At 45.7% G+C, this 23108-nt stretch overlaps 1 protein-coding gene and 1 pseudogene across 1 annotated transcript in view; both read left to right on the forward strand.

The window, feature by feature from the left end:
• Positions 1 to 23108, forward strand: part of LOC138963732 (chorion peroxidase-like) — a 42517-nt gene that overhangs the window by 13509 nt on the left and 5900 nt on the right. The window contains exons 3-12 of the mRNA XM_070335582.1: positions 1002 to 1125; positions 2259 to 2429; positions 3156 to 3219; positions 4668 to 4780; positions 9615 to 9719; positions 9919 to 10029; positions 11361 to 11664; positions 16012 to 16222; positions 22398 to 22582; positions 22966 to 23108. The exon at positions 22966 to 23108 is cut by the window's right edge and continues 27 nt beyond it. Coding sequence (XP_070191683.1) covers positions 1002 to 1125; positions 2259 to 2429; positions 3156 to 3219; positions 4668 to 4780; positions 9615 to 9719; positions 9919 to 10029; positions 11361 to 11664; positions 16012 to 16222; positions 22398 to 22582; positions 22966 to 23108 — 1531 coding nt within the window. The remainder of the gene's footprint in view (positions 1 to 1001; positions 1126 to 2258; positions 2430 to 3155; positions 3220 to 4667; positions 4781 to 9614; positions 9720 to 9918; positions 10030 to 11360; positions 11665 to 16011; positions 16223 to 22397; positions 22583 to 22965) is intronic.
• LOC138963508 (uncharacterized) lies at positions 229 to 924 on the forward strand (annotated as a pseudogene).

The following is a 23108-nucleotide window of genomic DNA, read 5'->3' on the forward strand; positions in this document are numbered from 1 at the left end:
TCTGTCTGTCTGTCTGTCTGTCTGTGTCCGTCTGTCTGTGTCCGTCTGTCTGTGTCCGTCTGTCTCTGTCCGTCTGTCTGTCTGTCCGTCTCCCTGTCTGTTTTTCTCTCTGTCTCTGTTCGTCTGTCTCTCTCTCTCCCTCTCTAGCTGTGTGTGTGTGTGTGTGTGTGTGTGTGTGTGTGTGTGTGTGTGTGTGTGAAGTATATATGGAGTGTGTGTGAAGTATATATGGAGTGTGTGTGGAGTGTGTATGGAGTGTTAGCAGAACTGTTTTCACGGGAATGACTGTGCATTCAGCAAAATCAGTTGACAAAACACAAGTTGAGCGTTAAAGCAGACAGCCTACCTGTGTTTAAGCAGACAGCCTACCTGTGTTAAAGCAGACAGCCTACCTGTGTTAAAGCAGACAGCCTACCTGTGTTAAAGCAGACAGCCTACCTGTGTTAAAGCAGACAGCCTACCTGTGTTTAAGCAGACAGCCTACCTGTGTTTAAGCAGACAGCCTACCTGTGTTTAAGCAGACAGCTTACCTGTGTTTAAGCAGACAGCCTACCTGTGTTTAAGCAGACAGCCTACCTGTGTTAAAGCAGACAGCCTACCTGTGTTTAAGCAGACAGCTTACCTGTGTTTAAGCAGACAGGCTACCTGTGTTAAAGCAGACAGCCTACCTGTGTTAAAGCAGACAGCCTACCTGTGTTAAAGCAGACAGCCTACCTGTGTTAAAGCAGACAGCCTACCTGTGTTAAAGCAGACAGCCTACCTGTGTTTAAGCAGACAGCCTACCTGTGTTTAAGCAGACAGCTTACCTGTGTTTAAGCAGACAGCCTACCTGTGTTAAAGCAGACAGCCTACCTGTGTTTAAGCAGACAGCCTACCTGTGTTAAAGCAGACAGCCTACCTGTGTTTAAGCAGACAGCTTACCTGTGTTTAAGCAGACAGGCTACCTGTGTTAAAGCAGACAGCCTACCTGTGTTAAAGCAGACAGCCTACCTGTGTTTCAGCGGTGTCCTCGTTCCCCCAACCGACGGTTCCGCACGAGTGACGGGACGTGTAACAACGAGCGTAACGACGGGTCGTCCAACACGCCCCTCAGGCGACTCGTCACGCCACCCGCCTATCACGACGGTCAGTTGCGCCTTGTGTCTCGTCTGGACCTCAGCTCACTGGGAAGGGCAGGATAAGGATAAGGTTTTACATAATCATGTGAGGTTACCCTCAAGGAAATACAGGCTGCTTTCTCGCCCAGGAAAGCGAGCTTTAATACAGCACGGCGCCACCCAGGGTGTTTTCTCTTTTCCCAAAAGTGTGTGTTCATTTGTCCAAGCTTTAGACTTTCGCTGTGAATTTTTATTCCGAATCGTGCGTTAGACAATGTCCGTGAGGTTTTGTCGTATTAATGTTCATTTCAACTTCTGACCATGATACGCTTAATAATAAGGTTTTCTTTACGCACTTGTTTGTCACACAAGAAGTTTACGGGTGCTCGTCTTTATTGCATTGTGAATCAAACTGTGTGTTGAGTGAAAGCCGTGCAATGTTGCCTTACAGTCTCGGTCAGAACGATTAATACAAACAATGACATCTATGTGTTGAGTGAAAGCCGTGCAATGTTGCCTTACAGTCTCGGTCAGAACGATTAATACAAACAATGACATCTATGTGTTGAGTGAAAGCCGTGCAATGTTGCCTTACAGTCTCGGTCAGAACGATTAATACAAACAATGACATCTATGTGTTGAGTGAAAGCCGTGCAATGTTGCCTTACAGTCTCGGTCAGAACGATTAATACAAACAATGACATCTATAAAGATGTATACATGAACAGACTGTAGTTGGAGTTCCGCCGATCACGGAGATCTGACAAATGATGAAATGCACTCAAAACTTATGAAGACCAATCATTCTGTTCTGTTGTTTCACATCATGACTTCCTTGACTGTGTCCATGGCTCGGGGAACCTCGCAGTGAGAGCCGTGGTCAGGGCCAGTGCCAGGGCCAGTGCCAGGGTCAGTGCCAGGGTCAGTGCCAGGGTTACGTTATGATAACGGTGACCAATAACAATGACTGTGTGTAGGGCTGGGGGAACCTCGCAGTAAGGGCCGTGGTCAGGGTCAGTGCCAGGGTTACGTTATGATAACGGTGACCAATAACAATGACTGTGTGTAGGGCTGGGGGAACCTCGCAGTAAGGGCCGTGGTCAGGGTCAGTGCCAGGGTTACGTTATGATAACGGTGACCAATAACAATGACTGTGTGTAGGGCTGGGGGAACCTCGCAGTAAGGGCCGTGGTGGCGGCCCCCTGCCCAGTCCCCGTGACATCAGTCAGCTGATCCACCCTGACGTCATCAAGACTGACGGAAACACCATCCTCTTCATGCAGTGGGGGCAGTTCATGGACCACGACATTGCTGCCACCCCCATGCCCACAGGTAACTGCAGATAACTACAGGTAACTACAGATAACTACAGGTAACTACAGATACAGGTGTAACGCTGACAATGATCCTGACAGTGGGGGCGGTTCATGGACCACGAGATTGCTGCCTCCCCCATGCCCACAGGTAAGTACAGATACAGGTGTAACGCTGACAATGATCCTTAGGAGCAAATTATATCTGTGCAGAGTCCGCGGCGGCGCTGCATGCTGCGATAGGGGTTATGACGAGTACTTGTCCTGTTTTCTTTTCACGCAACGTGTAGCGGGCTGGGAAAAAAAAAGAATTACCTCAATAATTTTCAGTGCGTCGTCTGTGCCGCTGATTCTGCGCAGGTATAATTTGTCCCTTAGCAGTCTGGTTAGCGTAACCCTGACAATCATAAGCAGTCTGGTTAGCGTAACGCAGACAATCATCATAAGCAGTCTGGTTAGCGTAACGCTGACAATCATCATAAGCAGTCTGGTTAGCGTAACGCTGACAATCATCATAAGCAGTCTGGTTAGCGTAACGCAGACAATCATCATAAGCAGTCTGGTTAGCGTAACGCTGACAATCATCATAAGCAGTCTGGTTAGCGTAACGCTGACAATCATCATAAGCAGTCTGGTTAGCGTAACGCTGACAATCATCATAAGCAGTCTGGTTAGCGTAACGCTGACAATCATCATAAGCAGTCTGGTTAGCGTAACGCTGACTATGGTGGCTGTGTGTCGACAGAGGGAGGACGCATCATACGCTGCTGTGGACCTCACAACAAGGGCCTGGCCAGTCCTCTGCCCGAGTGAGTGACACTGACCTTCTCTGTTTTCCCTCTTTTTCTCTGTCTCTCTGTCCTTCTATTTCGACCCCCCTCTCTCTCTCCCTGTCTTTCTCTGTCTCTGTCTCCCCGGGCCTCTCTCTCTCTCTCTCTCTCTCTCTCTGTCTCTCCCTCCCCCCTCTATCTCTCTCCCTATCACTCTCTGTCTCTGTCTCCCCGGGCCTCTCTCTCTCTCTCTCTCTCTCTGTCTCTCCCTCCCCCCTCTATCTCTCTCCCTGTCTCTCTCTGTCTCTGTCTCCCCGGGTCTCTCTCTTCTCTCCCTCCCCCCTCTATCTCTCTCCCTGTCTCTCTCTGTCTCTGTCTCCCCGGGCCTCTCTCTCTCTCTCTGTCTCTCCCTCCCCCCCTATCTCTCTCCCTATCACTCTCTGTCTCTCCCTCGACCCCCCCTCTCTCTCCCCACAACCTCTCTCACTCTCTTTTGTTTAAATTTGTGCGCGTTCTTATGACATTTTCTACTGTGCTGCCATTTTGATCTTGTCAATTTACCCGTACTTTTGTGAAAATGTTCTGTACCACACGACTTGTGAAACCAAAAGTGAGAGTGGGCGTACAGAAAGAAAAGTGATAATGCCATGCAAGTGTTCACATCTCTTGTGCTCTTGCATCCCCAGGGAGTGTTTCCCGATCCGCTTCAAGTGTTCACATCTCTTGTGCTCTTGCCTCCCCAGGGAGTGTTTCCCGATCCGCTTCCAGTGTTCACATCTCTTGTGCTCTTGCCTCCCCAGGGAGTGTTTTCCGATCCGCTTCCAGTGTTCACATCTCTTGTGCTCTTGCCTCCCCAGGGAGTGTTTTCCGATCCGCTTCCAGTGTTCACATCTCTTGTGCTCTTGCCTTCCCCAGGGAGTGTTTCCCGATCCGCTTCCAGTGTTCACATCTCTTGTGCTCTTGCCTCCCCAGGGAGTGTTTTCCGATCCGCTTCCAGTGTTCACATCTCTTGTGCTCTTGCCTCCCCAGGGAGTGTTTCCCGATCCGCTTCCAGTGTTCACATCTCTTGTGCTCTTGCCTCCCCAGGGAGTGTTTTCCGATCCGCTTCCAGTGTTCACATCTCTTGTGCTCTTGCCTCCCCAGGGAGTGTTTCCCGATCCGCTTCCAGTGTTCACATCTCTTGTGCTCTTGCCTCCCCAGGGAGTGTTTCCCGATCCGCTTCAAGTGTTCACGTGTCTTGTGCTCTTGCCTCCCCAGGGAGTGTTTTCCGATCCGCTTCCAGTGTTCACATCTCTTGTGCTCTTGCCTCCCTAGGGAATGTTTCCCGATCCGCTTCAAATGTTCACGTCTCTTGTGCTCTTGCCTCCCCAGTGAGTGTTTCCCGATCCGCTTCCAGTGTTCACGTCTCTTGTGCTCTTGCCTCCCCAGGGAGTGTTTCCCGATCCGCTTCCAGTGTTCACACATTTCTTGTGCTCTTGCCTCCCCAGGGAGTGTTTCCCGATCCGCTTCGACCAGGGCGACCCCGACTTTGACGGCGACTGCATGGAGTTCGTGCGGTCTGACCACGCCGTGGAAGATTATGGGATGGCAGCAAAGTGGGGTCAGTCTCTCACACTATATCACTGTGACTGATTGACTGTGACTGATTGACTGTGACTGTTTGACTGTGACTAGTTGACTGTGACTAATTGACTGTGACTGATTGACTGTGACTGATTGACTGTGACTAATTGACTGTGACTGATTGACTGTGACTGATTGGCTGTGACTAATTGACTGTGACTAATTGACTGTGACTGATTGACTGTGACTGATTGACTGTGACTGATTGACTGTGACTGATTGACTGTGACTGCTTGACTGTGACTGATTGACTGTGGCTGATTGACTGTGACTGATTGACTGTGACTAATTGACTGTGACTAATTGACTGTGACTAATTGACTGTGACTGATTGACTGTGACTGATTGACTGTGACTGATTGACTGTGACTGATTGACTGTGACTGATTGACTGTGACTGATTGACTGTGACTGATTGACTGTGACTGATTGACTGTGACTGATTGACTGTGACTGATTGACTGTGACCGATTGACTGTGACTCATTGACTGTGACTGATTGACTGTGACTGATTGACTGTGACTAAATGACTGTGACTAATTGACTGTGACTAATTGACTGTGACTGATTGACTGTGACTGATTGACTGTGACTGAATGACTGTGACTCATGGACTGTGACTCATGGACTGTGACTGATTGACTGTGACTAATTGACTGTGACTAATTGACTGACTGATTGACTGTGACGAATTGACTGTGACTGATTGACTGTGACTAATTGACTGTTACTAATTGACTGTGACTGATTGACTTTGACTGATTGACTGTGACTAATTGACTGTGACTGATTGACTTTGACTAATTGACTGTGACTGATTGACTTTGACTGATTGACTGTGACTAATTGACTGTGACGGATTGACTGTGACGGATTGACTGTGACTAATTGACTGACTGATTGACTGTGACGAATTGACTGTGACTGATTGACTGTGACTAATTGACTGTTACTAATTGACTGTGACTGATTGACTTTGACTGATTGACTGTGACTGATTGACTGTGACTGATTGACTGTGACTGATTGACTGTGACTAATTGACTGTGACTGATTGACTGTTACTAATTGACTGTGACTAATTGACTTTGACTGATTGACTGTGACTGATTGACTGTGACTGATTGACTGTGACTGATTGACTGTGACTGATTGACTGTTACTAATTGATTGTGACTAATTGACTGTGACTGATTGACTGTGACTGATTGACTGTGACTGATTGACTGTGACTGGTTGACTGTGACTAATTGACTGTGACTGATTGACTGTGACTGATTGACTGTGACTGATTGACTGTGACTGATTGACTGACTGATTGACTGTGACTGATTGACTTTGACTAATTGACTGTGACTGATTGACTTTGACTGATTGACTGTGACTAATTGACTGTGACTGATTGACTGTTACTAATTGACTGTGACTAATTGACTGTGACTGATTGACTGTGACTGATTGACTGACTGATTGACTGTGACTGATTGACTTTGACTAATTGACTGTGACTAATTGACTGTGACTGATTGACTGTGACTGATTGACTGTGACTGATTGACTGTGACTGATTGACTGACTGATTGACTGTGACTGATTGACTTTGACTAATTGACTGTGACTGATTGACTTTGACTGATTGACTGTGACTAATTGACTGTGACTGATTGACTGTTACTAATTGACTGTTACTAATTGACTGTGACTGATTGACTGTGACTGATTGACTGTGACTAATTGACTGTGACTAATTGACTGTGACTAATTGACTGTGACTGATTGACTGTGACTGATTGACTGTGACTAATTGACTGTGACTGATTGACTGTGACTGATTGACTGTGACTGATTGACTGTGACTGATTGACTGTGACTGATTGACTGTGACTGATTGACTGTGACTGATTGACTGTGACTGATTGACTGTGACTGATTGACTGTGACTGATTGACTGTGACTAATTGACTGTGACTGATTGACTGTGACTGATTGACTGTGACCGATTGACTGTGACTCATTGACTGTGACTGATTGACTGTGACTGATTGACTGTGACTGATTGACTGTGACTAATTGACTGTGACTAATTGACTGTGACTAATTGACGGTGACTGATTGACTGTGACTGATTGACTGTGACTAAATGACTGTGACTCATGGACTGTGACTCATGGACTGTGACTGATTGACTGTGACTAATTGACTGTGACTAATTGACTGACTGATTGACTGTGACGAATTGACTGTGACTGATTGACTGTGACTAATTGACTGTTACTAATTGACTGTGACTGATTGACTTTGACTGATTGACTGTGACTAATTGACTGTGACTGATTGACTTTGACTAATTGACTGTGACTGATTGACTTTGACTGATTGACTGTGACTAATTGACTGTGACTAATTGACTGTGACGGATTGACTGTGACTAATTGACTGACTGATTGACTGTGACGAATTGACTGTGACTGATTGACTGGGACTAATTGACTGTTACTAATTGACTGTGACTGATTGACTTTGACTGATTGACTGTGACTGATTGACTGTGACTGATTGACTGTGACTGATTGACTGTGACTAATTGACTGTGACTGATTGACTGTTACTAATTGACTGTGACTAATTGACTTTGACTGATTGACTGTGACTGATTGACTGTGACTGATTGACTGTGACTGATTGACTGTGACTGATTGACTGTTACTAATTGACTGTGACTAATTGACTGTGACTGATTGACTGTGACTGATTGACTGTGACTGATTGACTGTGACTGGTTGACTGTGACTAATTGACTGTGACTGATTGACTGTGACTGATTGACTGTGACTGATTGACTGTGACTGATTGACTGACTGATTGACTGTGACTGATTGACTTTGACTAATTGACTGTGACTGATTGACTTTGACTGATTGACTGTGACTAATTGACTGTGACTGATTGACTGTTACTAATTGACTGTGACTGATTGACTTTGACTGATTGACTGTTACTAATTGACTGTGACTGATTGACTGTTACTAATTGACTGTGACTAATTGACTGTGACTGATTGACTGTGACTGATTGACTGTGACTGATTGACTGTGACTGGTTGACTGTGACTAATTGACTGTGACTGATTGACTGTGACTGATTGACTGTGACTGATTGACTGTGACTGATTGACTGACTGATTGACTGTGACTGATTGACTTTGACTAATTGACTGTGACTGATTGACTTTGACTGATTGACTGTGACTAATTGACTGTGACTGATTGACTGTGACTGATTGACTGTGACTGATTGGCTGTGACTGATTGACTGTGACTGATTGACTGTTACTAATTGACTGTGACTGATTGACTGTTACTAATTGACTGTGACTGATTGACTTTGACTGATTGACTGTGACTGATTGACTGACTGATTGACTGTGACTGATTGACTTTGACTGATTGACTGTGACTAATTGACTGTGACTGATTGACTGTGACTGATTGACTGTGACTGATTGACTGACTGATTGACTGTGACTGATTGACTTTGACTAATTGACTGTGACTGATTGACTTTGACTGATTGACTGTGACTGATTGACTGTGACTGATTGACTTTGACTGATTGACTGTGACTAATTGACTGTGACTGATTGACTGTGACTAATTGACTGTTACTAATTGACTGTGACTGATTGACTTTGACTGATTGACTGTGACTAATTGACTGTGACTGATTGACTGTGACTGATTGACTGTGACTGATTGACTGTTACTGATTGACTTTGACTGATTGACTGTGACTGATTGACTGTGACTGATTGACTGTGACTAATTGACTGTGACTGATTGACTTTGACTAATTGACTGTGACTAATTGACTCTGACTATTTGACTGACTGATTGACTTTGACTGATTGACTGATTGACTGTGACTGATTGACTGTGACTGATTGACTGTGACTAATTGACTGTGACTGATTGACTTTGACTAATTGACTGTGACTAATTGACTCTGACTATTTGACTGACTGATTGACTTTGACTGATTGACTGACTGATTGACTGTGACTGATTGACTGTGACTGATTGACTGTGACTGATTGACTTTGTCCGATTGACCTTGAACGATTGACCGATTAAACTGACTGGAGGATTGACTTTGACTAATTGACTGTGACTGATTGACTGTGACTGATTGACTGTGACGAATAGACTGTGACTAATTGACTTTGACTGATTGACTGTGACTGATTGACTGTGACTGATTGACTGTGACTGATTGACTTTGACTGATTGACTGTGACTTATTGACTGTGACTGATTGACTGTGACTGATTGACTGTGACTGATTGGCTGTGACTGATTGACTGTGACTGATTGACTGTGACTGATTGACTGTGACGGATTGACTGTGACTGATTGACTGTGACTGATTGACTGTGACTGATTGGCTGTGACTGATTGGCTGTGACTGATTGACTGTGACTGATTGACTGTGACTGATTGACTGTGACTAATTGACTGTGACTGATTGGCTGTGACTAATTGACTGTGACTGATTGACTGTGACTGATTGACTGTGACTGATTGACTGTGACTGATTGACTGTGACTGATTGGCTGTGACTAATTGACTGTGACTGATTGACTGTGACTGATTGACTGTGACTGATTGACCGATTGAACTGACTGGAGGATTGACCCACGCTGCGGAAGACTATTGACAAACAACTCACATCAACAGAAGACTCCTTTTTCTGTCGGATTTCATCGTTCCTGGTTCTCACGCACGCCACTGTTATATGTCTTTGTCCCTTACAGAGGTACGCGAACAGCTGAACGCGCTGACGTCATTCATTGACGCCTCCATGGTGTACGGCAGCGAGGATGACGTGGCTAGAGAGCTCCGTGACGACAACGGCAAAGGTCAGTCTACATCACTGAGGTTTAAACGAGGCTCCTGTGGGATATATTCTAGTATTATTAACAGTGATGGCATGGTTTGTCCAGAAAGAAATATTCTTGTTCTTGCTCTGGTTCTTCTTCTTCTTGTCGTTCTTGTTCTTGTTAATATCACTATTACTATCCTTTATTATTATTCTGACAATGATCATACTGACTCCAGGCTACCTGCTGAAGGTGAGCAGAGACCCCCGTCAGGGCGACCTGCTGCCCCTGGGAACCTTCAGCACGTGCATCATCCGACCCGCCACTGACGACTTCTGCTTCCTGGCCGGTACGTAGAGGTAACATGCCGAGTCTGAGGAGCTACACTTTGTGGGCACTACTTTAACTTTCACTACTTTCACTTTCACTACTTTCACTTTCACTACTTTCACTTTCACTACTTTCACTTTCACTACTTTCACTTTCACTACTTTCACTTTCACTACTTTCACTTTCACTACTTTCAGTGACTGAAAAGTTCAGAACGCTCAAATGTACGAAATATACATCACTGGAGCAGAAACACAAACACACCGCATTTAAACTAACAACTACAGGTTTCAACACACGAAATCCAATACAAAATGCATGAGTGGACTGGATAGCACTAACATATCGGGTATTGGTATTCATTAGTGGACTGGATAGCACTAACATATCGGGTATTAGTATCCATAAGTGGACTGGATAGCACTAACATATCGGGTATTGGTATTCATAAGTGGACTGGACAGCACTAACATATCGGGTATTGGTATTCATTAGTGGACTGGATAGCACTAACATATCGGGTATTAGTATCCATAAGTGGACTGGATAGCACTAACATATCGGGTATTGGTATCCATAAGTGGACTGGATAGCACTAACATATCGGGTATTAGTATCCATAAGTGGACTGGATAGCACTAACATATCGGGTATTGGTATTCATAAGTGGACTGGACAGCACTAACATATCGGGTATTGGTATTCATTAGTGGACTGGATAGCACTAACATATCGGGTATTGGTATCCATAAGTGGACTGGATAGCACTAACATATCGGGTATTAGTATCCATAAGTGGACTGGATAGCACTAACATATCGGGTATTAGTATCCATAAGTGGACTGGATAGCACTAACATATCGGGTATTGGTATTCATAAGTGGACTGGACAGCACTAACATATCGGGTATTGGTATTCATTAGTGGACTGGATAGCACTAACATATCGGGTATTGGTATTCATTAGTGGACTGGATAGCACTAACATATCGGGTATTGGTATTCGCCCCGAATGATGATCGTTCCCCGACCGCCAGCGTGAGAGACAAGCACTCTGACCACTGTGCCACTCCGGCCCCTGACAGGGGTGTTGACAGGGGTGTTGACAGGGGTGTTGACAGGGGTGTTGACAGGGGTGTTGACAGGGGTGTTGACAGGGGTGTTGACAGGGGTGTTGACAGGGGTGTTGACAGGTCACCTGCGTGTCAACGAGCAGCCCGTGCTGGTCACAATCCACACAGTCTGGTGGTCAGTAGAGATGACCCCAGTCCGTACAGAGATGACCCCAATCTGTACAGAGATGACCCCAGTCCGTACAGAGATGACCCCAGTGCATGTCCGTGTTTTAGGTGACCTGCGGGTGAACGAGCAGCCCGGGCTGACCACGATTCACACCGTGTTCCTCAGGCTGCACAACGTGCTGGCTCAGCGCCTGAAGGCAGCGCGTCCAACACGCTCCGACGAGGTCATCTTCCAGACGGCGCGCAAGCTGGTGGGCGGCGTGACGCAGAACATCATGTACGGCGAGTGGCTTCCCGTGCTGCTGGGCCCAAGGACCATGGACAGGCTGGGACTGAACACGGGCAGCAGGGCGCAGTACGTCCCGGCCCTAGACCCCAGTGTGCTGACAGAGTTCTCAACAGCAGCCTACAGGTAGAGTACATCACTAGAACTTCACAGAGCTCTCTACAGCAGCCTACAGGTAGAGTACATCACTACACCCTCACAGAGCTCTCTACAGCAGCCTACAGGTAGAGTACATCACTAGACCCTCACAGAGCTCTCTACAGCAGCCTACAGGTAGAGTACATCACTAGACCCTCACAGAGCTTTCTACAGCAGCCTACAGGTAGAGTACATCACTAGACCCTCACAGAGCTCTCTACAGCAGCCTACAGGTAGAGTACATCACTAGACCCTCACAGAGCTCTCTACAGCAGCCTACAGGTAGAGTACATCACTAGACCCTCACAGAGCTCTCTACAGCAGCCTACAGGTAGAGTACATCACTAGACCCTCACAGAGCTCTCGACAGCAGCCTACAGGTAGAGTACATCACTAGACCCTCACAGAGCTCTCTACAGCAGCCTACAGGTAGAGTACATCACTAAACCCTCACAGAGCTCTCTACAGCAGCCTACAGGTAGTGTACATCACTAGACCCTCACAGAGCTATCTACAGCAGCCTACAGGTAGAGTACATCACTACTCTACAGCAGACTACAGGTAGAGTACATCACTAGACCCTCACAGAGTTCTCTACAGCAGCCTACAGGTAGAGTACATCACTAAACACTCATAGAGCTATCTACAGCAGCCTACAGGTAGAGTACATCACTACTCTACAGCAGCCTACAGGTGGAGTACATCGCTAGAACCTCACAGAGCTCTCTACAAGTAGAGTACATCACTAGACCCTAACTGAGCTCTCTACAAGTAGAGTACATCACTAGACTCTCACAGAGCTCTCTACAGCAGCCTACAGGTAGAGTACATCACTAGACCATCACAGAGCTCTCTACAGCAGCCTACAGGTAGAGTACATCACTAGACCCTCACAGAGCTATCTACAGCAGCCTACAGGTAGAGTACATCACTACTCTACAGCAGACTACAGGTAGAGTACATCACTAGACCCTCACAGAGTTCTCTACAGCAGCCTACAGGTAGAGTACATCACTAAACCCTCATAGAGCTATCTACAGCAGCCTACAGGTAGAGTACATCACTACTCTACAGCAGCCTACAGGTAGAGTACATCGCTAGAACCTCACAGAGCTCTCTACAGCAGCCTGCAGGTAGAGTAAATCACTAGACCCTCACAAAGCTCTCTACAGCAGCCTCCAGGTAGAGTACATCACTAGACCCTCACTGAGCTCTCTACAGGTAGAGTACATCACTAGACCCTCACAGAGCTCTCTACAGCAGCCTACAGGTAGAGTACATCACTAGACCCTCACAGAGCTCTCTACAGCAGCCTACAGGTAGAGTACATCACTAGACCCTCGCAGAGCTCTCTACAGCAGCCTACAGGTAGAGTACATCACTAGACCCTCACAGAGCTCTCTACAGCAACCCACAGGTAGAGTACATCGCTAGAACCTCACAGAGCTCTCTACAGCAGCCTACAGGTAGAGTACATCACTAGACCCTCACAGAGCTCTCTACAGCAACCTACAGGTAGAGTACATCGCTAGAACCTCACAGAGCTCTCTACAGCAGTCTACAGGTAGAGTACATCACAAGACCCTCACATAGCTCTCTACAGCAGCCTACAAGTAAAGTACATCCCTAGACCCTCACAGAGCTCTCTACAGCAGCCTACAGGTAGAGTACATCGGTAGACCCTCACAGAGCATTCTACAGCAGTCTACAGGTAGAGTACATCATTAGACCCTCACAGAGCTCTCTACAGCAGTCTACAGGTAGAGTACATCCCTAGACCCTCACATAGCTTTCTACAGCAGCCTACAGGTAGAGTACATCGCTAGACCCTCACAGAGCTCTCTACAGCAGCCTACAGGTAAAGTACATCGCTAGACCCTCACAGAGCTCTCTACAGCAGCCTACAGGTAGAGTACATCGCTAGACCCTCACAGAGTTCTCTACAGCATCCTACAGGTACAGTACATCACTACCCTCACAGAGTTCTCTACAACAGCCTACAGGTAATGTATATCACTAGACCCTTACAGAGTTCTCTACAACTGCCTACAGGTAGAGTACATCACTAGACCCCCACAGAGCTCTCTACAGGTAGAGTACATCCCTTGACCCTCACAGAGTTCTCTACAGCAGCTTACAGGTAGAGTACATCACTAGACTCTCACAGAGCTCTCTACAGCAGTCTATAGGTAGAGTACATCACTAGACCCTCACAGAACTCTCTACAGCAGTATACTGGTAGAGTACATCATTAGACCCTCACAGAGCTCTCTACAGCAGCTTACAGGTTGAGTACATGCCTAGACCCCCACAGAGCTCTCTACAGCAGCCTACAGGTAGAGTACATCACTAGACCCTCACATCGCGGAAAGCGTAGTGGCGTAGTTTGGAATAAAAATCGTAGTAAATTACGCCCAAATCGTAACGGTAGCCCGTCTCTGCAGGTAGAGTACATCACTAGACTTTCACAGAGCTCTCTACAGGTAGAGTACATCGCTAGACCCCCAAAGACCTCTCTACAGGTAGAGTACATCGCTAGACCCCAACAGAGCTCTCTACAGGTAGAGTATATCACTAGACCCTCACATAGCTCTCTACAGGTAGAGTACATCGCTAGACCCCAACAGAGCTCTCTACAGGTAGAGTACATCGCTAGACCCCAACAGAGCTCTCTACAGGTAGAGTATATCACTAGACCCTCACATAGCTCTCTACAGGTAGAGTACATTGCTAGACACCCACAGAGCTCTCTACAGGTAGAGTATATCACTAGACCCCCATAGAGTTCTCTACAGCAGCCTACAGGTAGCGTACATCACTAGACCCTCACAGAGCTCTCTACAGCAGCCTACAGGTAGAGTTCATCACTAGGCCCTCACAGAGCTCTCTACAGCAGCCTACAGGTAGAGTACATCACTAGACCCTCACAGAGCTCTCTACAGCAGCCTACAGGTAGAGTACATCACTAGGCCCTCACAGAGCTCTCTACAGCAGCCTACAGGTAGAGTACATCACTAGACCCTCACAGAGCTCTCTACAGGTGGAGTACATCCCTAGACCCTCACAGAGCTCTACAGGTAGAGTACATCACTAGACCCCCACAGAGCTCTCTACAGGTAGAGTACATCCCTAGACCCTCACAGAGCTCTCTACAGGTAGAGTACATCACTAGACCCTCACAGAGCTCTCTACAGGTAGAGTACATCCCTAGACCCTCACAGAGCTCTCTACAGGTAGAGTACATCACTAGACCCTCACAGAGCTCTCTACAGGTAGAGTACATCCCTAGACCCTCACAGAGTTCTTTACAGCAACCTACAGGTAGAGTACATCACTAGACCCTCACAGAGCTCTCTACAGCAGCCTACAGGTAGAATACATCACCAGACCCTCACAGAGTTCTCTACAGGTAGAGTACATCACTAGACCCCCACAGAGCTCTCTACAGCAGCTGAGCGGTCAATCCTCTCAGAAGGCATAATAGGCAGTTTTTGAAGCCGTTTTAGCGGGTAATGAGACAAAAAATGATACATTCTCTACGTCGCACAGGATGAGTCACTCAATGGTACCTATGGTCTATCTAATGTTCTCTACGTCGCACAGGATGAGTCACTCAATGGTACCTACGGTCTATCTAATGTTCTCTACGTCGCACAGGATGAGTCACTCAATGGTACCTACGGTCTATCTAATGTTCTCTACGTCGCACAAGATGGGTCACTCAATGGTACCTACGGTCTATCTAATGTTCTCTACGTCGCACAGGATGGGTCACTCCATGGTACCTACGGTCTATCTAATGTTCTCTACGTCGCACAGGATGGGTCACTCAATGGTACCTACGGTCTATATAGAGAATACTACATGGCTTGCTGTGTCGTACCCGATTTACACGAGTTGTTTTTTTAAATATTGAACTGCGAGCGAAAGCGAGCTGTTCACTATTTGAAAAAGCAACGAGTGTAAATCTGGTACGACACAGCAAGCCAAGTAGTATTATGTTTATCCTTCATACTGTACTTACGTGTATTTCACTGAATATTTCTTGCAGTCGAGGCAGCTAAATTGAAGACGCTTGTTTTTGGAACCTCGATCTCTTCTAAAGCCTCGTGCAATCTATTACGTCAAAGCAAAGAAACGTCACTCTGAAAGTGTGGCGTGACGTGTTAGTTCTAAAGATTCATCGAGGGTAATTCGGGAGCGCAATTTTTGTTTCCAGACTTGCTTGACATGACCTCATTTACATGATATACACACGTGTGATTTGAACGATTATTATCTCACGGGTGTCTCTCTCACGTATGTAGGATAACTAATGTTCTCTACGTCGCACAGGATGGGTCACTCAATGGTTCCCGACGCCCTGCCCGCGGGGTCCGGCTCGCTCCGACTGAGGGACCACTTCCTGCAGCCCCGGGTCGTGCGGTCACGCTTCAACGACATCGTGCAGGGGCTCGTTAATGGGTCAGGGCAGGCACTGACCTCTGACGTCAAACAGTGTGACGTCAACCAGGCCTGGAACGTTGACCAGTTCGTCACGGGAGAAGTCAGTGACGTCTTTGTATGTGTGTATATGTATGTGAGTGTGTGTGTGTCAGTGTGTGTGTGTGTGTGCGTGCGTGCATGCGTTCGTGAGTGCCGCGTGCGTGTGTGTGTGTGTGTGTGTGTGTGACTCTTTCTCTCTCTTACTCTCTCTCTCTCTCTCTCTCTCTCTCTCTCTCTCTCTCTCTCTCTCTCTCTCTCTCTCTCTCTCTGCCACTGCCTTCCTTCCAACGTTAACACGGGCACGCAAGGTTTAGATCGCTTTATTCTTCTTTTTCTACAGAACCCATGGCGTCGTAAAACTGAAACACAATGATAAAACCAAGTAAGAAATAGCCGATATAAAAATCCAGAAAAAAGTCCAATTCAAAACATGACACATGTCATGCGAGTTCCAGGTTCATCTCATAAAACTGACACACAATAATAAGAAGGACTGAGCATGAAATAGCTAAAAGAATAAGCTAGGAAAGAGTCCAACTCAAAACATGGCACACATTACGCGAATTCCAAGTCTGTATCGTCAACAAATGCAACATCAAGCCCGAGTACAAATCGCTGATGTCAGTATAAGGGAAATATCCCTTCTATATGTTACGGTAATTGAAGGTCATGAGGGTGATCTCCCTTGCCTCTCTCAAAAGGTATCGCTATCTGTAATTTTCGTTACTCATACTTACACTAAAAACAGACCAAACTAACTATGCCTCTGAGTTATGTGTCAGATAGAGTCCAGCCAAAAAAGACCTGGCACATGTCACGTGAAGCCCATGCCATGAACGAGCCCGCAAAAATATTACGAAAATATCCTGCAAGTTGGATTGGATTGGATCGCGTGTCCTGCAGGCATTACAACCACATTTGAGAGAGCAGTGAAAATATTCTACAAGACTACATACTTCGTTGGCTTTAAAAGTTATCTGAGGAAAGTAGCGAAACATTCTACAAAGATCACATACCTCGTTGGCCTTTTTAGTTATCTGAGGAAAGCAGCGAGGGTCAGTCTGTCTTGTTTGACGGCACCGGTCGAACTGAACTAGCAAAACGCGCTAAAAGCTAGCTTGCATTCGGAAGTGCGCGTATCAATACATGTATCACAAGTAGCTTAAAAAAGATGTTTCTGCATCCACATGGTAAATGCGACAAAGTTAAGACATGATCAAGTCATCGACTTAAAAAACACACTTCCAAGCCTTGCAAGTCTTTAGGTAAAATTAATAAAAGCTGACGAACTATATTTGTATGCGGCGGACTACCAAAACGTCACGTTGAGTTTTTAGTGACGCGGCACAGGCGCCCGATTTACGAACTGCAGCAGCAACACACTCTCTCTCTCTCTCTCTCTCTCTCTCTCTCTCTCTCTCTCTCTCTCTCTCTCTCTCTCTCTCTCTCCTTACGCCTGCTCGCCCTTGTGTTTCGTGTTGCAAGCCAAACACTCCATTCCAAACAACTGTTGTTGAATTGGGCACCAAACGCATGGTACTTGTATCCTCATATTGCGACAGCAAAGTAACTGTCTTCACAGATTAGTCCGGTCATATTTTGACAAATATTGCCTCAACATCAACATAATTCCTTTACAAGGTATTTAAAGTTTTTTGAGTGCTATATACATACAAGAATCACATATGCAAAATATAGAAAAATATTGTGGGGGATAATCGCTTTTTTTTGCTTGTTTAGTATTATGTGCGTACATGATTTTTCCAAATTGGTCAAGTACTACAGAAAACAAATTGTGGGCTGTTACTGAGGCCGATGTGTCTCATAAAGCTTCACGTTAAAGGCGTTTTTGATAGTAGAAAAGGCAAAGTAGGAAATAGTTAGCTGCAACTCTTGTAAAGTCAGATTGTTTCCGTGCAAAACCAAAAAGACTAGTCAAATTTTATACGAAAATTATCCGATTCGCCCATGCTATGCCACCGTGTGCAAATATAAAATAATACAAGGCATTTTTTCTTACTTACATATGTTTCCCCAAAGCAGAGTGAGCAGCTTTGAGAAAATGAGTGTTTTGAAAACATCATTTTAGGCAAAGTCGCTTCATACCCCCCTAAATGTGAAAGATCAATTACTAAACTGAGGGTATGACACCCGACAGTTTGTTTATTTCTTTGACGACAATACATAAGATAACAAAATACTGTCAGTTGTTCATTCGTCTTTACACTGTTATTGTTAGGGGTTTAAGCCATTCCTTTTTTTGCAATTCAGTAGAAAACGTCACCACAGCTGATCGACGTCGTCCTCCTCGTCGTCACAGGGCTGTGCAGACAAGACCGTTTCGACGTCAAACCAACGCTGGCTTTGTGGTATCTTCGTCCAACGTAGTCCACGTAGCTTGCGATCAGCTGGTTGTATGTCACCCACCTTCCCCATGCCAAACGGTGCAAAAGAAAACCGCCGTTGATGACGTAGTGTACGTCGTGGACGTTTTCCTCTTCATGTTTGGCGAGAAACCAAATGTGGGCAGCCAGAATGTGCTTTCTGGCTTCTCATGGCAGATCTAAGGGCTCAAACAAAGATGTTGGAATGTTAGAGAGCTCATGTTCAAAGGCTGATGGCAGCAGCTCTGGAGTGGCCTCTAAGATCTTGAATAGTCGCTGGAACATTGTTGGGTCAACATTGATGGCCTCGCCTTGAGAGGACACCACAGACTCAAAGGCTTGGGTGACAGCCTGATCACTCTTCTTGAGTGTGAACGGTCGGCAAGCGAAGACCCTACTAACCATGTCTTGAATGACGATTTGTCCCAGTAGTTTTACTGTGTCCACATTTACAGATTCGTTTGCGACTTTTCCGCTGGAGAGAGTTTTCCGTCTCCGCTGAATGAATTCCTCCTCTGGAAAAACTCCAGAATTGTCTTAGTGTCCGCGTGTTCCCTTTTCTGTCTTGACTTGCTTGAATCCTTATGCTGGTCACTTGTAATGAAAGGCACACCTGTCACACGCTGCATGCCAAGTATTCACACCAGTCTTTCACTTTCACCCATGCCTGTTCCCCTCGTCAAACCTCAATTTGTCTTTAAGCTGCGCATCAGAAGCTGTTCAATAACGAGGTCTAAGGACAGTCCTGCCCAGTATCGATCGCTGCGCCCGATGTTGTGGTGGCCTTTCATGAGCTGCTGTTATACAGCAGGTTGTATTCTTTGTAGCTCAGACATGTGCTGAAGATACTGCCAAGCACATTTTAAGTAGTTGATGTGTCCAGACGCAGCAAAGTGTGGCAACATTTCCAGGACACTCTGTACATGCAGACTTCTTCTTCTTCTTCTTCTTGGCGTTCGCAGAGGTTACACGATCAGTCCAGTACTGGTGATAAATGTTGTCGTTTTCTCCAACTCCTGTCGACTGCCGTATAGTTTGGTCTTCAAGGGAGTTGCCAGTTGGTGACGGCCACACTTCTTTTCGTTCCTCATCTAGTAAGGGACATCGCTGTAAGATGTGTTCCGCTGTTTGGTCTTCTTGACCGCAGGCACAGGTTGGTGATGGCGCCAGCTTGAACTTTCGGTTCATGTGAGCATTGAGCCTGTTGTGGCCAGTACGCAGCCTGATGAGGTTGACTTGCTGCTCTCTGGACATTGTGTGGTAGTCATCTCTGTTTGTCCTTGGCCTCATCAATGCCTTGATGATTGTCTTCTGCTCACTAAAGCTGATACTGTTTTCAGGTTGGTCTTCCACGGCTCCTTCTTTCGCCAGCTCATCTGCCCTTTCATTTCCTGGTATCCCACAGTGTGCTGGTATCCACTGGAGGACAACTCCTCTGGTTTGTCTGACCATCTGTAATGCTTTGGCCAGCTGTGGGTGTTTGTCGTTCTCTAGGGCCTGAAGGACTGAAAGGGCGTCGTACATGCAGACGAAAGTTGCCTGTTCTCTCATCTTTGATGGACTGACGGAGAATGTCTACCATCATGTCAAGGTTCTGTGGCCACAGTTGACTGGTTCTGCATATTGACAACTTCTCTTTGTGTGCAAGTAGCTGATGTTTGATGTCTGAAAGAATATTCACGAATTTCTCCTCAGACAGAACACTATGATTTGATGTACCGTAAACTACCTTGTATATACCCAGTATCGAGTAAACGCCCACTCCCTGCTTTTGGTCAAATTTTGTGCACAGGGTACAGTACCTAGTAAACGCCCGGCGCCCACCTCCCAGTTTCGATCAGTGGAGTAGACAAGGAAAATGAAAAAATAAAGTTCCTTCCTCGGAAATGTTTCGGGGAGTGGACAGAAAACGGGTTCTAGAGTGGTTACAGAATCGCTATACATTTTTGACTGGGAGGGAAAAGAAGAAACAAAAGCTTCATCTTGGGCGAAAAGTGATGTCTGAAGAGGTTGATTTACGTGTTCTTTGATTTCTTGAGTAAGAACGGGTAGAGGGCCTCGTCGTCAAAGATATTTTGAAGTTGAGACAGTGACAAAAGGTCAGGTGTCATGTCTACTGTCCTGAATGACACACGATTGCTGACATTTCACCATTGCCAAAAGAATAAACATATAAGAAATAGGTAGAACATGAATGTGAAAACTGACTTTGATTGTTGATCAGTATGTTCTATACCACTAACAAATAATCTACTTACGCATAGCTGTTTGGCAAATGTATGTTGCATGGGACACACTGACATGAAAGTGGAAGATGTTTTCCCTCTAGAGAAACTACATATCAAGTTACAATTTTTGTGCTCTTCCATTCCAGTTGGCAATCAATTGTTAACGCATGTTATTAGAAAAAATAGAACGAAAACAGATTAGATAGAATGAAAAATGTACTGGTGATGTCATTTGGGACATACTGACATGAAAACGTCACCTTTTGTCATTGTCTCAGTTATGAACTTGTAAAACAGACACTAAAGCAATAAGATTATCTTCGTGGTTTGCTTGCAGAATTCCCTGTGTGAGTGTGTGTGTCTGTGTCCGTGTCTGTGTCTGTGTGTCTGTGTGTGAGAGATAGAGAGTGTGAGAGAGGAAAGTTTTGTGCAATAACGCATCCTTTGAACACTGCTATGCCAAATGACCAAATTATCGTTATTCTAGCTAAGGAACCGCTCCTGCAAAGGGTAGTAGTACCTAGCAAACGCCCACCCTCAACTTTTGGGCGAAATTGGTGCATAGGAGGGGGGGTGGGGGGGGGGGGGTAGTTTACGGTAATTGCGAATGAGCTTTGCCGCAGCCTTTAATAATCGTACATTGTACTTTCTGGGTCTCGGGATCTGCGGATTTAGGTTGTTTGTAAAATTGGCGAAGAATTTCGCTGCCTGGTTTTTTATACAGAAACATTCGGCGTTCCTTTCTTCTCTGAAAAAAACAATGTTAACGCCATAGTAGTCTTCCAATTGATTTTTCGTGTATTTAGAACCATATTCCTGGTCTTTATCAAAACCCAGTCAGCTTTCAATGAGCTGCAAGAGATCAGGCACTGTGACCTGCTCAATGTCGGCTTTGTCCAAGTACTCAATCTAGACAGAACAGCACTTATATCAAGTGAAGGAGTATATTCAAGAAGTGTTTAAACCATCTCATACAACATTACTTTAATTATTTTGAAAACTAGTAACTGGGAAGAAATACAGTTTTGCCATAGGTCGGCTTCCATACAAATGTTGTTTTTGGAATAATGAAAAAAGCCTTAAATTACAGTTTAATGTTATCCATTTGTATAGCATTAAGATGAACAATCAATACCCATCTCAGAAGTATACACATTCAGTAACTCTGCTTCCGTTAGTTGTTTAAACAGACAGTTTTTTGCAAAAATGAAACAGCAGCAGACGACGCTTTCGCGCCAGCGCGCGAAGTGCGGCAGTACAGTAACCTTGACCTAGATGTGTCAGATCGCCTTGTGTCGGCTATGGTCGGCGAAGTTGGTCACAAATTTTTCAAAATGTAATTTTATTTTCTTTGATTTAATTTTAGAACTTGTTTCCCCCATTATATAACTCTATATTCCTGATATGTGTAAACAACATATAACAATCTGTTAAATTATTACATTAAACATTAAAAAGGAATTATGTTGAGGTTAAAACTAAATATGACCGGAGTAGATCTCCCCTTCTCCCAGCCCTTCAAGCAAACTGCAGACGAAAGTGCACTTCCCTTTTCACCCCCCCATGCTTCACGAGCACGTGCCAAATGTAGACCTCAATGCGTCTCCCTTGCTTGCCCTGTCAGCTGACGGAGCACCTGTTCGAGCGGCGGCCGAGGGCTGGCTTTGACCTGGTAGCCTTCAACATCCAGCGAGGTCGCGACCACGGCCTGAGACCTTACAACGACGTGCGGCGTGCCTGCGGCCTCGGCCCCATCAACCGCTTTACCGACAGGAGGTTTAACGGCAGCGACCTCTCCTCGGTCTATGAGTGAGTCTGGGAAGCGGTATTCATAGACAACTTATTGTTCAACATGTTGAAATAACATGATTAATTTTTCTTCTCTCGTTCTAATGCAAAGGTCTTCGCTGTTGTGTGGAAGGTGTGTGTACTTGACCTAATTACGATCGCAAAACGCTGGGCGTTGTACTCGTTGGCTGACTTCTTTCACCAGCTCACTGTTGCTGGCTTTTCTCACTATCTAACTGTTGTTGATTGGCTGGCTTTTCTCACTATCTAACTGTTGTTGGTTGGCTGGCTTTTCTCACTATCTAACTGTTGTTGATTGGCTGGCTTTTCTCACTATCTTACTCTTGGTAATTGGCTGGTTTCTCTCACTATACTCTCACCTACTGTTGCTTTCTGCCTGTCAGATTCACGGACGACGTGGACCTGTTCGTGGGGGGTCTGCTGGAGCCTGGGTACCAGGGCGGGCTGGTGGGTGAGACCTTTAGCTGTATCATCGCCACCCAGTTCTTCCTCCTCAAGTACGGCGACCGCTACTTCTTTGAGAGCA

The sequence above is a fragment of the Littorina saxatilis genome, linkage group LG4 (genome assembly GCF_037325665.1).
Source record: "Littorina saxatilis isolate snail1 linkage group LG4, US_GU_Lsax_2.0, whole genome shotgun sequence".
NCBI lineage: Eukaryota > Metazoa > Mollusca > Gastropoda > Littorinimorpha > Littorinidae > Littorina > Littorina saxatilis.